Source organism: Liolophura sinensis, chromosome 11 (genome assembly GCF_032854445.1).
Source record: "Liolophura sinensis isolate JHLJ2023 chromosome 11, CUHK_Ljap_v2, whole genome shotgun sequence".
Taxonomy (NCBI): Eukaryota; Metazoa; Mollusca; class Polyplacophora; order Chitonida; family Chitonidae; genus Liolophura; species Liolophura sinensis.
Genome location: NC_088305.1, coordinates 19,130,963 through 19,147,693, shown reverse-complemented (window position 1 = coordinate 19,147,693; position 16,731 = coordinate 19,130,963). Strand labels below are relative to the sequence as shown.

Below are 16,731 nucleotides of genomic sequence, written 5' to 3'. Positions count from 1 at the left end.
AAGGGACCTTCTGTAAGTCTTCAACCTTTTCAACCACGTAAGCACCTTTTTTCAGCAAAAATTATGCACACAATTATTATGAAAATGATGCTAAAGTGATTTGTTTGTGTCACTTAAAATGCAAGCTTCACAAAGCTTTGCTCCCTGTTTCTGTAAAACTGCTTCAAACTGTTGGTTGCAGAGAAGCTTGAAAAGAATTAAGGTACAAGTCTTTACTGGCATCTTGACAGAAGTTATTTTTCACAATTTTTTTATAATCCTTTTAAACCTATTTCTTCATTATTCAATATAAAAAAGAATTCTTGCCCGACTGGCCTCATTTTTTTCCTCATACAATTGGGTTGTACGTAACAAAAGGTTTTTTAAGAATGGCCGTGTTTACATAGCAGGGGCCGACTCAACAAAGATTTTTTCTGACTTAAGTCAAAATTTATAGCGTTTCTCACAATGTTTAGTTTTCAGAAATGGAAGTTAAAATTTGGACACATCTGTTTCAATATGGCGAGGTGGCCAATTTTAATTTACAAGGCTCAAAAATAAGCTCCAAAATTTTGTTTCAAATTTCAAAACTGGCCTTCTGGAATCTGCTCTAGATACAAGAATATTAATAATGTGAAAGGTGTTAAAACAGTATTTTTTTTTTTTATTTGATTGGTATTTTACGCCGTACTCAAGAATATTTCACTTATATGACGGTGTCCAGCATTATGGTGGGAGGATAAAAGTAGTACATAATTAATGAATGCTTATGGCTCAACGCCACATCGGCAATATCTCAGCCATACCCTTGCGACAGTACATATTGAAGTGTCTTCTTCAGGTAAAAAAGATAGCTCAGCAGAGTTCTAGGCAGAGAATTTATGTGACCCAGAATTCCAAGAACTGGGTAATCACTACAGCAGAAATACAACCGTCACAAAAACATAGACAGTAATGTTACAATTTATATATGCCAATAAGCAGCAGATGTTGTACCAGTATACAATGTCCTACATACACCCTATGAATACGAGAGTGCGGGAGTTTGAGGTCAAGGTTGATCCGAGACAATTCCTCATAAAGTGAGTCGTGCTTCAAGTTTATGAAATGTATCCACGGATCCAGGTTCATCCTTACCTCAAAATAACTCTGGATGAAGACTGAGTCACGCTAAAAGTTACTGAAAAGTACATGTATTTCTGAGTCATCTTAACTGATGAAAAGTATCTCTGGATGAAGGTTGAGTCATGTCAAGTCGATGAAAACTACCGCTAAATGAAGGTCATCTTAAGTTGATGAAAAATATCTCTGGATGAAGTTCTCAGTTCTTCCCAGCAGGAGGAGTCAGTCTTTTGAATCATCTTTATAAGTTGATGAAAATATCCCTGGATGAAGGCTGAGTCATCTTAAGTTGATGAAAAAAATCTCTGGATGAAGTTCTCAGTTCTCCCCAGCAGGAGCAGTCAGTGACTCAAGTCTTTTAGGTATGAAACTATGTACAAATCTGATTGGTTGATCCACTGACATGATCCAAATGACTGAGGATATACACGAATCTCTCGTCCCCATGACACCAGGGCACCGGGGCACTGGATTAGACACCGCTGTCTTCACGCGACTTGCGAGACAATTCACATGGGATAAGCATCACATCCTGCTTAGCCAATTCCAACAACATAGGATCGTCAAAGAATTTGTTGATGCTGACGTCTTCACTGAGACCCTGGAATTAAAAAATGGAAGTGTTAATAATGCTTTTTTTTTTTTTTAGCCCACGGCTCTTGACCAAAATTTTATGTTGGTAACCCTTACAATACCCACGGTTAAATGGTGTAGTACAACAATCTCTTTGGGAAACAATTGTTGATTGACTGTACTGGAAGGATTTTAAAGATTTACAAATTGTAACAAACATTACCAATTAAACACTGTTTGAATTGAGAACGCATTTTTTATAATATACAACATTCAGTTATAACAAGAAAGTAATCTCTGGAGAAGAAACTGACTAAACACAATAGTTAATACTAGTAAAGCTAATACTAGGGCAAAGTGAATAATAATTTCAGAATGATTTATTTATTTATTTATTTGATTGGTGTTTTACGCCGTACTCAAGAATATTTCACTTATACGACGGCGGCCAGCATTATGATGGGAGGAAACAGGGCAGAACCCGGGGGAAACCCACGGCCCATACGCATGTTGCTGACAGACCTTCCCACATATGGCTGGAGAGGAAGCCAGCATAAGCTGGACTTGAACTCACAGTGACTGCATTTGTGAGGGACTCCAGGGTCATTACGCTGCACTAGCGCGCTAACTGACTGAGCCACAGAGGCCCCTAATTTCAGGAGGATGACTGACTACTGTATGTACAGTTAGATGTTGATTCAATTTATTCCTTTTCGGGGGCCTCCGTGGCTCAGTCCGGCCGTAAGTGGGAAGGTCTGCCAGCAACCTGCGGAGGTCTTGGGTTTCCCCTGGGCTCTTGCCCGGTTTCCACCCACCATAATGCTGGCCGCCGTCGTATAAGTGAAATATTCTTGAGTACGGCGTAAAACACCAATGAAATAAATAAATAAATAAATTGACTCCTTTTGATGCTTCTTAATAAAGTTGAAATATTATGAATATACGATGTAAAACACCAAACACAGATGCACTTTGGCATCAGGTTACTGTTTAATAATGATTTAAAAATCCTGGACAAGTATGTAAAGATATCTCCCTTCCCAACAGCTTGAGAACTCTATTTTCTAGTTAGTTATTTACTTGTTTTGTTTCATACTCACTGATCATACTCAAGAAGTTTTTCACTTGCATGATGTCGGTCAGTTTTTATGGCTATAGAAAACCACAGTGTCCAGGGAAAACCACCACCCTTTGGTAAGTTACTGACAAATCTTCCCCACGTGACGCACATATAGGCAGAGCATACTGATAGCTGAGAAGTAGTCTCCGATGAATGTTAGACTGTGTAATTAAACTGCCAGATGATCATAGTCCACTGTTTATTGTAAAAAAATCCCTGTCCAAAGATGAAATTTTCTGATGGATAATTAACACATGTAAACTATGCATGATAACCCCTTCTTATGCCCCTCACCTTGCGTCTGCGTGTCTTGATCATGAACTCCCTGGCCAGGTGTGTGGCTGGCTGAGGGCTCCAGAGGACGGATAATGATGCTTTTGTCCAGCGGGTCACCGGGTACAATCTGAAGATGGCAATTAATTCAAGGTTAAAGAAGCCTTATTTTGAGTCGGGTGTATACAATTGACGCAAGTCCGCAAGGCGCATGTGGAGTAGAAAAATAAGTGGTACACTGATATCATCTGTTGTTAGGTGCTAGATGCCACAGTAATGTTTAACTGCAAGATTAGTGCTTAAAGATGGAGAAAACATAAAATTACAAAATCCAGATGAAAGAGGTAAATGTTTTCTTCAATATTTTTTTCGATGTTTCTTTTGAGAAAAGTACACTTGGCAATAATTTTCAATTGTGGGTATTTGGGACCTGGTATATTCTGTCTTTGTGAAATGATGTTACAAAATGACGATGTAACACATGTTGAATAAATATATTAGCACTAGAATTTGGTCTTTGCAGCTAAGAAAATGTGTTCAACCTAAACTTTGATCATAATTAAATTTTTTAAATATATCCATGAACATTATCATAATTTACAGCATATTAAATGCATATCTTTGGTCATGTCCAAACTCCAAATTAAGTTTTCCAGAATAATGATTTAGTTCAAGAACATTCCTACCTGTTTCACTGTCACATTGTACACCAAAACTCACCTGCCAATGGTGGAAGACAGACAGACAGAAGGCCTGGCCCTGGGTGTGAGTTCGCAAGTCCGTTTCAAACCCCATGGAGTCTATGGCAGGAATGAATGCCTTGATGGTGTACAGCGGGGAACCTGGTACAGGTGCATCCTGGGTAACGTGACCTCTGATGAAACAAGCAGAGGCTATGAATACTATGAATCTAGTGAATACTACCTCTAATCACAGAAGAGCTCAAAAGTTCCACAAAAGAGTTACATCTAAGAACACAAACTTATTTGGACAGTCAACTTTGTTTTCTTTTCTTTAAAAGACAGGACATTTGTTTCCTTCTGATGGTTTGCTTGGGCATTTTAATATCACCTTGAACATTATTTTTGTTGCCACAGAATGATGCCTCCATGTAGATGCCAACATTATATTACAAGAATAATGCTGCCTCACTGGAACAGCATTCTGAAGACACCCGACAGGACACGCTTGTCCACAGTGTCACTACTCACCTTCGCCTGGCCAGGACAGTGTAGACAGCAGACACACAATCAGCTGGCGCCATCACCTCCACAAAGAAATACGGCTCCATCATTCGCGGTGTCGCCTGAAGAAAAACACAAAATCTAATTGTATTTCTTCTGATTGCATTTGTTTGATTTCTCAGTTAATTTATTTATTCAGGATATTTTCACTTCTACAATGGCGCTCAGTTTTATACGTGGAGAAAACGAAAGTGCCTGTGTTAATCCACCGACCTTTGTCAAGCTTTTGATGATCTTTTTTACATGTTACATTCCGTGTAGACATGATATTGGTGGAAGGCAAGTGGTCTTCTATTTTAGACACTGAACCATGTAGATGGTCACATAAAAGTCATCAACCATTTGTTGTTACTGCCGTAATTCTTCAACTTTTTGGCATATTTGCAAAGTGTTTATTCAGGCATTATTCTGTGAAGACTGATAAAAGTATACTTTTCGTGAACCCTGGAATTGGCCGATCCAACCAATGTAGTTTTGTCTCCAAAATGTGCATAAATTTCACTGAAAGTTGTTTTTTCATATGCGAAAAGGAATTAGAGTAATGTCTCATGAAATTTGAGATAACCTCTAGAAATTTTTTGTGTACTCCTTTATTTGACTTTTTAGAAGAATTAATTAAATACCATACAAACAAATTTACGTATTATTTATAAAGGCAAACAGGCATTTTAAGAGATTAACTGTTCATCAGTCTGAAATCGCTAAAGCAATCGAACAGTTGTATCCATATACAGAGCTTCACTGAATTTTCAGAAATTTTGTAATGTTTTTTTTTTTGAACAGTGCTCTTGAAGGACACAAAAAGACACTGCATGCAACACTGTAGGTGATGCAAGCCCATATCTGCTAGTGTTAACAGTATTCCACCCTAAACACCAGGAGAGTTGATGTAAACACCAGAAGAGTTGATGTAAACACCAGAAGAGTTGATGTAAACACCAGGGGAGTTGATGTGAACACCAGGAGAGTTGATGTTCTCACCAGGACAGTTGATGTAAACACCAGAAGAGTTCATGTAAACACCAGGAGAGTTGACGTAAACACCAGAAGAGTTGATGTGAACACCAGGAGAGTTGATGTGAACACCAGGACAGTTGATGTAAACACCAAAAGAGTTGATGTAAACACCAGGGGAGTTGATGTGAACACCAGGGGAGTTGACGTGAACACCAGGACAGTTGATGTGAACACCAGGAGAGTTGACATGAACACCAGGAGAGTTGATGTACTCACCAGGAGAGTTGATGTAAACACCAGAAGAGTTGATGTAAACACCAGGAGAGTTGACGTAAACACCAGAAGAGTTGATGTGACCACCAGGAGAGTTGATGTGAACACCAGGACAGTTGATGTAAACACCAAAAGAGTTGATGTAAACACCAAAAGAGTTGATGTAAACACCAGGGGAGTTGATGTGAACACCAGGGGAGTTGATGTGAACACCAGGAGAGTTGACGTGAACACCAGAAGAGTTGATGTAAACACCAGGAGAGTTGATGTACTCACCAGGAGAGTTGATATACTCACCAGGAGAGTTGATGTAAACACCAGAAGAGTTGATGTAAACACCACGAGAGTTGATGTACTCACCAGGAGAGTTGATGTGAACACCAGGAGAGTTGATGTACTCACCAGGAGAGTTGATGTACTCACCAGGAGAGTTGATATACTCACCATGAGGAAAGCAGAATAGGCCACTCTCCTAGCTGTGGGAATGATCTGTCCACCACCTCTGTGGATTGGTTCCTGGGCTATCACTGCATCAAGGATTTTAAACTTCACATTCCTGATGGCTGAAATCAGAAAGACAAAACATCACAGAAACTTTTCTTTTCCTGCTAGCTAGTCATGGGGGAGTGAGTGAGTGAGTGCTTGGCGTTTAACGTCATGCTCAACAATTTTTCAGTCATAAGATGACGAAGGAATCCTTAGGGTGCATGTACGTGTAATGTGCCTCCTTGTTGCAGGACAGATTTCCACCGCTCTTTTATCTAGTGCTGCTTCACTGACCTACTGAAGGCAAGTAAGCCGCCCCGCCCGAGCCATTATACTGATATGGGTCAACCAATCGTTGCACTATCCCCTTCATGTTGAACACCAAGCGAGGAAGTTACAACTTCCTCTTTTAAGGTCTTAGGTGTGACTCGACCCAGGTTTGATCCCGGATCTACCGGTCCCGAAGCGGACGCTCTACCAACTGGGCTATCCGGGCCGGTCACTAGTCCTGGGGAAAAACCACAGACACTGGCAGGTTGTCGGCACACCTGACCAACTACGACAAACTGGGGAGAGGAAACCATCACTCGTCACCAGTTACGTGACAAGCCAGCGAAAGCTTGTTTCAAACATGTCCCAAAATACCAGCTATAAACCTTGCATGAATTCACTGGACAAAGGTTCAGGTTATTGTCTCTAAACATGTTTAAAATCTGTGTTTTTCCTAAGTGTTCTATCAAGCAGTACACTCACGTTCATCGCAGAGAGGCCCCTCCCTGGTGGCCCACTGAAAGCCCTGCACAATACTGTCCTTCACAGCACCCAGCAATCCTTTGTCAACCTGCCAGGGAAACAAACACAAAGACATCAGGTACATGCTGCATACATGTAATACAGGTCCACGCAATAAGACTGCTGCGTCAAAAGGAGGGAGATGTGGCGTTAAGCCATAATTATTCATTCATTCAAAAGGAGGGTGTTGTTGTTGTTGTTCTTGGTGTTGGGAGACAGCTTTCTTAGTCTGGACCATGGGATCCAATTCTAGCTGTGATGAGTATCTCAGTGGACAGCATTTTTGTTGTTCTTATTCTATTTGTTAGGGATTTTGTTTGTTTGGGTTTTTTTCATTATTATTATTATTGTATTATTAATCTTCTCTTCCAATGTCAAATGAAATACCCACGATCTGTGTGTAAAAACTACATGGATTCTGCCCAGTTTCTTCAAAGCATTTTTGATGTACAAAACATGATTTTGTGTTGTCTTATAAATCAGGCATACAATGTCATAGTTCCAAGATTTAATTTAATGGACAACTCCAACCGATGAGCTGCCTTGGGTTTCTTAAAATCGTGTGCAATATTCATGTACATCTAAGATTCAGATCAAAAAGTTAAAAATGCACACGCACCGCAGCTTGTCAAAGCACATAGGTCAAACTCAGACTGTCCAAAAAGCTGCTAAGTTCAGTTCTATGAACCTCACCTCTGATGGCAACGTGTCATCAACCAGGATATTGGGCCCCGTCACATCTGGCCCAAAAGCCCAGATAGACCTGGCTGCCAACAAATCCCAGTCGTATTTTGTCTGGAAAAATTCGCCCAGCCTCTTCCTGGGCCATGAAATCTGAACCACCTCGTTCTCAATGTCCTCAGCCAGCCCCTTCTCAAGTGGCTCAGCAATCATGGTTACCTTGTTCCTGAAAATAAAGCATAACAATAATAAAAATGACACATTTAATATATTTATTTATCAAAGGTAAAAATCTGCCAAATTATGAAACTGTTCTTCTGCGTGGCCTTCACAAATAAAATATATAGAAACAACTTGTAGTATCACATCACACTTTTATGAATGTTCATATTTTAACATACGTGTAACACAGCTGCACAGCCATTAAGGACAATTACTACTGCCGATCTTGCCCCTTTCCCCAACAGCAGCTAGGTCAGGGTAGTGGAAGGTGGCCAATCAAGTAATACCTTATAAATGTAGATGGGACAAGTCTTGGGACACTGGATTCTACTGGATCCGTCAAATACAGCTTTTCAAATTTGTGGCTGAATACCAGGAAAATAAGCGATATTTCCTCACATTTTTAAAAACCTCATTAATAAACTGAGTTTATTTCGGCTTTTTGGGCCCATTATTTGGGAACTCATTAAAAGTATGACATATTATCTCCACGTGACCCTGGTATGGTGGCAACTTCCAATACATTTATGATTAAAATTAACAGTTGGTCAGCAATCATCACAAGCCCATAAATCTAGTAGTTGTTAGACAACTATCTTAAATTGACTTACTTTTTGTTTGGAGTTTCTGCAAAACATTTTAGCGATGATGTTTCCACGACAGTCTCACAAAATGATACCACTGGATCTGCTACTTTTATATCTGAAAAGGGAGCGGTGATGATAGAACTCCATCAGGGAAGATTGTTTATGATTTTATGATTCAAAATCCATTCACTTATTGAGTTATTCATTGATTAATAGTTGTCTATTATCCTTCTCAAAACAATGTTTCATTTACATGATGGCGGCAAGGTTTCTGGGTCAAGGAAACCAAAGTGCCCGGCCTCAACCACCAAACACTCAAATGAGTTCACAATTTTATTTGTTTATTTGATTGGTGTTTTACGCCTTACTGAAGAATATTTCACTTCTATGACGGAGGCCAGCATTATGGTGGGACGAAACCGGACGACACCCAAAACCATCCACAGGTTGCTGGCAGACCTTTCCACTTACAGCTGGAGATGAAGCCAGCATGAGCTGGACCTAAACCCATTCCAACCGCATTGGTGAACGGCTCCTGGGTCATTGCCTTGTGCTAGCCTGCTAGCCCCCCAATAAGTTCATGATGCCCACATTATAATGCCACACTGACACCCCCCATGAGTTCATGACACCCACATTATACTGCCACACCAACACCCCCAGAATGAGTTCATGATGATCGCATTATAATGCCACACCGACACTCCCAATGAGTTCATGATGCCCACATTATAATGCCACACCAACCCCCCCACAATGAGTTCATGATGATCGCATTATAATGCCACATGGACACCCCCAATGAGTTCATGATGATCACATTTTTATAATGCCACATGGACACCCACCAATGAGTTCATCATGATCACATCATAATGCCACACCGACAATATTTCAGCTGTATCATGCCAAATCAAATCAATGATACAAAAAACAACCATATCTGAAAATGGGATAAATATAGTGTATTTCACCTAATGTTTGGTATGTAAAAAATGTATTTTTAGAGGTACATAATGGCCTTATTTGAAGTCTTCTCCTTATCAGAAAATCAAGAAACTTCACAAAAAAAAAATTGGATTGGATGAATCACTTAGAATCAGGCAAATGTGTCACTTAAATGATGTTAAACTTCACGTGACGTACCCAGTACAGAATTCCAGGTTGAGCTGGAACTTGCTTTACACATGTAATATTGCAGCTGTAATAGCACCAGTACCCTAATTCCTTGACCTTTTCGCATATGAGAAAGCAATTATTATGCACATTTTTAAATTGATTTTGGAGAAAAAATTACATGTTGGATTGGCCAGATTCAGGGCTTCGCAACAAGTACAATTTTATCAGTCTACACAGAATAATGCCTTCAGAATATACTTGAGTAAACACCTTGAAAACTTGTGAAAAGGTTGAAGAATTACAGTACAATAAAGTTCCCCTCCCCCACAATCCACACACAGAGGATTTACTTTACCTATCTCAGAGTACATTTTCCTCAGATCATGCATAACACAGTCCAGGTAGAGCTCTCCTGTCCCCAGCACAATATGCTCCCCGGACTCTTCCACCTTAAACAAACATTGCCATCAATGTAAGTTCATGTCAAATCTTTGGCAATCAAATCTGACTGCAAACAGCACAATATTTATGTATGTATGCTTAGGGTTAGATCTCATACTTAGCAATTTTTCACTAGGTTTGTGTACATTTGCTGTGACTTCTGTGGCAGGACAGAGTTCATGTTGGCAAAATGCTGCCGCCACTGAAGCATCATACCAAAGACACCAGACATGACACCTCACTCAGTCACATTATACTGACACTGGGCCAACCAGTCCTGTTTCCTTTCTCTACCCAGGGGTTTACAGAAGTCATTTTTCCACGTACCGACCAACACTTTTTGGGCGAAAATGAGTTTTTGTTTCAACTGAAATTGATGTTTTTTTGTTGTTTTGACCGACAGTTTGAGAGATTAAAATTATACTGGATATACTAAAAGATATTAGCGCCATCCTGGGCCTGTCCCCTTCAAGGTGGATGCTCTAGCCATTAGGTCACCGCAGCAGTCCCACAACACATTACTAACAGCAGCATATCAATGTGCTTTCTCAGTGGGGAACAATCCTATCTACACAATGAACAGATTTTATTCAAATATACATTACAAATATCTAAATATGATGCAAAATAAAAAAAAAAACATTTTCTTTAATTTTTTTCATAAATTAACATACTTTTTAGTTACAGGAATACTTATTTATTCCTTTTAATTGGTGTCATGACAGTCTGTTTTATGGGTGCAAGAAACTAAAGTGTCCAAGGTAATACATGAATATGTAGAATAACAGAAGTTACACATTCAAGTGGATCAAGAAGAACAGCCAACCTTTGTATTCAAGAGGGGATAACTCTTGTTAACCTTCCTCAGTCCATCCAACATCTTTGGCAACTCTGACGGGTTCACAGGCTCCACAGCTATTTTGATGACAGAGTTGGTGTTGAACTTTAGTGGACGAAATATGTATGCCTGCAAGACGAAGCAAGATGGTAACATTTCAGGCATTTTTCAGGCTATGTGGAATAAATATTCTGTAGTTAGACAAGGTGAAAATTGCCCTGTTTGATCAGTTTGACACACGCACACCAGTGTATCCATCAGTTTCAAAGATGGCTGAAAACAAATTTTTTTATCTGGCTCCCCAGCTTTTTTGATGACAGAGCTGGTGTTGGTTGAACTTGAGCAGACGAAATATGTAGCCTGCAAGACGAAGCAAGATGGTAATATTTCTGAATTTTTCAATCCAGGCTGAAAAATATAATTTTCCAGGTAACATGGAATAAATATTCTGTAGTTATACAAGATGCAAAATGCCCTGTTTGATCACATTAACATATGCACACCAGTGTATCGATCAGTTTCAACGACGACTGAAAACAAATTTCTTCTGGAGAACATCAGCATAGTATATACTACAACTTAGGCTGGGTCTCTAATCTGTTAACAGACCTGCCTACAGTTCCAATTTGGTTCTAATTCCAATTTTCAAGGCCTATAAATATATATTTTCCACTCCCAGGTATTTCAAAGTTGTCAAGACATGGTGTGCACCCTGCTTTCTGGAGCTAACGGGCCCACCATGTTGTAAACAAGAGCCATCAGAAGATAGTGAATCTCTTTCGAGTTATACTCAATAGACTAACAGCGTAACGATGTCATCACCGGCACGCAGAGAGCATTATGGGCTTAGAACGCGATTTGATTGGTTTACAAGACGGTGTAAGGTGTGTAATTATAAATTATAAAAATGAACAAATCACATGGTTTACAGGAATAGAAAACCAGATCACAATGATCAGGAAGTGGAAACCAGGGATTGGACATGCTACATATCACCACTTAGAGACCAGTATACCACTGTAACAAGTATTCACTATCTACATGGGGGCCTCCGTGGCTCAGTTGGTTAGCGCGCTAGCGCAGCATAATGACCCAGGAGTCCCTCATCAATGCGGTCGCTGTGAGTTCAAGTCCAGCTCATGCTGGCTTCCTCTCCAGCCGTACGTGGGAAGGTCTGGCAGCAACCTGCGGATGTTCACTGGTTTCCCCCGGGCGATTTCCACCCACCATTATGCTGGCCGCCGTCATATAAGTGAAATATTCTTGAGTACGGCATAAAACAGCAATCAAATAAATAAATAAATTCACCGTCTACAAGTCTCAATTCTATGTTCAAAGGGCAATAACTCTGGAACTCGCATATCCTTATATGGTCTCTGTACCGTGTCTAAAGTTTAATGAATATCATGCAATCCAACTTGTAGGAGAGGTATTGAAAAGGACTCCCTACCCCTGAGTTCACAGAACAGTTCATCCACATTCTCACACGATGTATGTCACCCCTACAAACTTTCACGAAAATCCAAACATAACTGTATGAGCATATACATTGACGAGGTAAATGATTACGGACAGACAGACAGACGCACACAATCGCTACATCCCCTCCCATTATATGCCAAAGGGATAAAAAAAAAAAAAAAAAAGGTCACAGTAAGACAATCTGTGATTGAATGATTGATCAATACTTCCTTATAATGACCTTCCGAAATTTACCACGAAAACATGACGTTAAACTCTCCTTGGCAAGTGACAGAGAATGGAGCGGTGCAAGCACACCATCTCGTTGACCGAGAGGAAGCATTTATCTCCGTAACTCTTTGTCACTTTACAAAGGGAGGTAAATCCTGCTTCATCCATTTCATCATGGACATTCCTCTTACCTCTTCATTGCCAGACACATCTGTAATGGTGGAGGTTTTCACAATGGGTTGGTCGATGCCCTCAATCAGCACCCAGTTCCCCGCAGGCACTCGATTCACCTCCACTTTGTACCTGTGCCAAGAAAAGAAAATACAGGCTGACATCAGTTGGTGATAAGTTTTCATAACTCCAAATTCTACAGCTGACAGCCAGTGAACAAATGGTTTTATCAAATTTTTGCAACTTCAAACACATAGGTGCCTTGGTTACTCAGTCTATTCAGTCTGATTGATTTCATGTTTCAGAACTGCTACATTCACTGATTTCCTGTGGCACTAGATTCTATATAAGCTTACATAAAAATAAATTAAGTCTTCTCACCTGATATAAAGTATACATCAGAATTCAGAATATGTTGAAATACATATGGATCTCCTCAAATATTTATGACCAAATCTGTCACAATCCACATGAGCACTTTCACTGAAACCATAATTTGCTTGCTTTACGCTTAATGTCGCTTTCAACATTTCTTGGTTATTTCACAAAACTTGTACTTCTTTCTAGCAACGATGCTGCCTCACTAAAAGTACAAGTCAATAGGAACCTAGTTACAACATAACAGATCATTGGTTGCTCATGTTCTCTCCACCAATCAGAGAGCTCCTAATATCCTCACCTTGACTCGGCGATCCAGAGTCTGCCGACCTGACCAAATCGTGAGTCCTCCTCATCTTGTAATGTGTAGTTCTCCCCGAGAATCTTCACATCCTGATTGGCCTGAAGCGTTCCGCTCATCACACGACCAAACACGTGAAAACTTGTGGCGTCCTGTGTTGGGTACAGCTTTGTCGTGTGCATCATGAGAGGTCCCTATCAACACGAAGGATAACAATTAATGGGAGAGTGAGTGAGTGAGTGAGTGCCTTGGGGTTTAATGTTAAACATACTTAACTATTTTTCAGTCATATGACAACAAAGGAATCCGTAGAATGCATGTATTGTGCCTCCTTGTTGCAGGATAGACTTCCAGCGCTCTTTTATCTTGTGCTGCTTCACTGAGACGCCTTACCGAAGACAAGTGCACTATCCCCTTCATGCTGAACGCCAAGTGAGGAAGCTGGAACTTCCTCTTTTAAAGTCTTAGGTGTGGCTCGACCCAGGATTGACCCTGGATCTACCGCTCCCAAAGCGGACCCTCTACCAACTGTGCTAGCAGTTAATGGGAGAATAACTAGGAATTCTAAAAATAGCTCAAAACACTATGGCAATATGCAAATATTATTTCTGATGGTAGGCAATAAAATTTGCTACAAACATGACACAATAATGGCTTGCGGCATCTTATTCTTAGTAAAAAGATTGAGAAATTTAATACCCAATATATCTTTAAAGGGATGGAGGTGGACTGGGATGGAGGTGGATTGGGATGGAGGTGAAATGCGGATGGAAGTGGAATGGAGGTGGAGTGGGATGGGATGGAGGTGGATTGGGATGGAGGTGGATTGGAATGGAGGTGAAATGAGGATGGAAGTGGAATGGAGGTGGAGTGGGATGGGATGGAGGTGGATTGGGATGGAGGTGGGATGACAGTGGAATGGGATGGAGTGGGATGGGATGGAGGTGGAGTGGGATGGGATGGAGGTGGGATGGGATGGAGGTGGAATGGGGTGGAGATTCAGCTGGAATATGATGGAGGTGGAATGGAGGTGAATGGGATGGAGGTGAGATGGAGGTGGAATGGGATGGAAGTGGAATGGGATGGAGGTAGGATGGAGGTGGAATGGGATGGAGGTGACAGTGGAGTGGAATGGAGGTGGGATGGAGGTGGAATGGGATGGAGGTGGAATGGGATGGAGGTGGAATGGAGGTGGAGGTTAGAAGTTTGAGTGGTGACGCTAAGCCGGTCCTACACTACATACACGCATAGTAAATTCATCCATGACATCTTTTAAGTGACTTAACTGGTCAATGGTTTGTGTACCTCTGGCTGTGAAAATTGACATGAATCAATTACTTCTCATCCATGAAAAATCAAAACAGACTATAAGCATATACTGACTTGCATTTGATTTATTTTCTTTGCATTATGGAATGACACCAGGCTCTACCCTTGACCATCCACAGGTTGCTGCAGAGACCTTCCCACATACAGCGGTAGAGGAAGCCACCATAAGCTGGACTTGAACTCACAGCGACCACACTGGTGACTTGCATTTAAAATCTTATCTAACCTTTATATGCATGGCGGGAGGAGAAAATAATTTCATAATTAAGTGTTATTTCCGGTAATGAATAACACCATATTTGCAATCAAATTAAACCTCTAAAACACATTTTTCTTTTTGAAAAAAAAAAACAAAGGCTTGGCTGTTTAGAAATTACTAAGCAGCTGATGAGGAAGAGAGATAAGGGAAGAGTGCAACTTACATCAGGATCACAAGCAAACATGGCATCAGCCAGCTCTGTGTCGATGTCTCCTGTGTAGATGTGCTCGACTTTGCTACGGGCGTTGTCTTGCGGTGACCCAATGTGCTCCACACACATATCCACCAATCCTGACACAGATAAATGCGTGTATGAGTATTTAATTATTTATTTGATTGGTGTTTTAAGCCGTACTCAAGAATATTTCACCTATGCGACGATGCCCAGCATTATAGTGGGAGGAAATCGGGCAGAGCCCGGGAGAAACCCACGACCATTCATAGGTTGCTGATGGACCTTCCCATGTACGGCCAGAGAGGAAGTCAGCATGAGCTGGATTTGAACTCACAGCAACCATCTTACGTAACCATTACTTTACATCTCATGTAACCATTTTACATGTATGCACAAACTGAGCTCAATACCTGCAGTACTTTTTCAGACAGCACCCACACCATTTACCTTAACATTCCTTTCGCTACGCCTGTACTTAGTAAGAGGCTTTGTACAGGCTAAACATGGTTGTACAGGCCAAACATGGTTGTAAAATTCCCTAAAATTTACATCGAACTCCACAAAGTTGATGTAAAGAAGGAATTAAGTGAATGTTAAACATAATGTTTGTTGCTCCTTGATATTCCGACAAATATGTACCTGTAAAATCCCCAAAGAACCTACGACAAATCAGTCGTAAAAGCGGGCGAATGTTTATTTTCTTCTCTTCCTTCGTCAGTGAGATGCCCAATTCATCACAAAGTCGTGGCAAGCACTCATCCACATCTCCTATGATCTGTGGAAGACAGACAATATAGGACATGAGAGTGATGATGTGGAAATGTGGAAGACGGACAAAATAGGACATGAGAATGACGCAGAACTGTGGGAGACAAACAAAATAGGACATGAGAATGACATGAAACTGTGGAAGACAGACAAAATAGGCCATGAAAATGAGGCAGGACGGACAAAGTAGGACATGAAAATGATGTGGAACTGTGGAAGGCGTACAAAATAGGACATGAGAATGAATGTAGATACATGATGTATGACGAAGTGGAAATGCTGGAAATTGCATAAAAATACACAAAATCATGATAATAAATAGAACCTTGCATAATGAAGGTTGAACACCACAAATAATTTTCTCTTGAAAGGTACAAATGATAAAGAAACATATTTCTGGGGTTCAAGCAGGGAAATCCACAAATTCCCTGTCCAAGGCCAGGTTTGAGCCTTGACCCTGTGTGCCCAGGTGACTGGTAAGCATCTGTAAGCACTGGATTATGCTATCGCTACTCATTATCCAAGATCTCAATTATTCAGCTGTAATGTAGTCTTAGGTTTTCTAATTTATAACTTTCGGTGTAGGCGCTACTTGACACTTTTTTAATCTCAGACAATTGTGAATATGGGTTCTGAAATTCAAACCTGCGCAAATATCTTGTACAGAGGCTCTAGAATGAATTCCACAAAGCTTCTCTGTGAGGTGCTGTGCGGCGGCTTCTTTGTGAACTTTCTCCTGCAAGGAAGAATGTGATTATAATATTAGTTTATAAATAATAACATTTTATAAACAATCACATTAACACAAGTTGACAAAAATCAATACTGTCTAACTCAGGAATTTATTTATTTGATTGGTGTTTTACGCCGTACTCACGAATATTTCACTCATATGACAGCGGCCAGCATTATGGTGGGTGGAAACCGGGCAGAGCTGCCCAGGGGAAAAAA

At 40.5% G+C, this 16,731-nt stretch overlaps 1 protein-coding gene across 1 annotated transcript in view; it reads right to left on the bottom strand.

Moving 5' to 3' along the window:
- Positions 1-297: 297 nt before the first annotated feature.
- Positions 298-16,731, bottom strand: part of LOC135477412 (116 kDa U5 small nuclear ribonucleoprotein component-like) — a 49,745-nt gene continuing 33,311 nt past the window's right edge. Inside the window, 16 exon segments of the mRNA XM_064757497.1 lie at positions 298-1,702; positions 3,089-3,145; positions 3,147-3,197; positions 3,788-3,941; positions 4,279-4,373; positions 5,986-6,104; positions 6,781-6,868; positions 7,513-7,726; positions 8,334-8,424; positions 9,784-9,877; positions 10,696-10,836; positions 12,591-12,702; positions 13,250-13,443; positions 15,001-15,128; positions 15,652-15,787; positions 16,426-16,516. Coding sequence (XP_064613567.1) covers positions 1,574-1,702; positions 3,089-3,145; positions 3,147-3,197; positions 3,788-3,941; positions 4,279-4,373; positions 5,986-6,104; positions 6,781-6,868; positions 7,513-7,726; positions 8,334-8,424; positions 9,784-9,877; positions 10,696-10,836; positions 12,591-12,702; positions 13,250-13,443; positions 15,001-15,128; positions 15,652-15,787; positions 16,426-16,516 — 1,894 coding nt within the window. The 3' untranslated portion in view covers positions 298-1,573.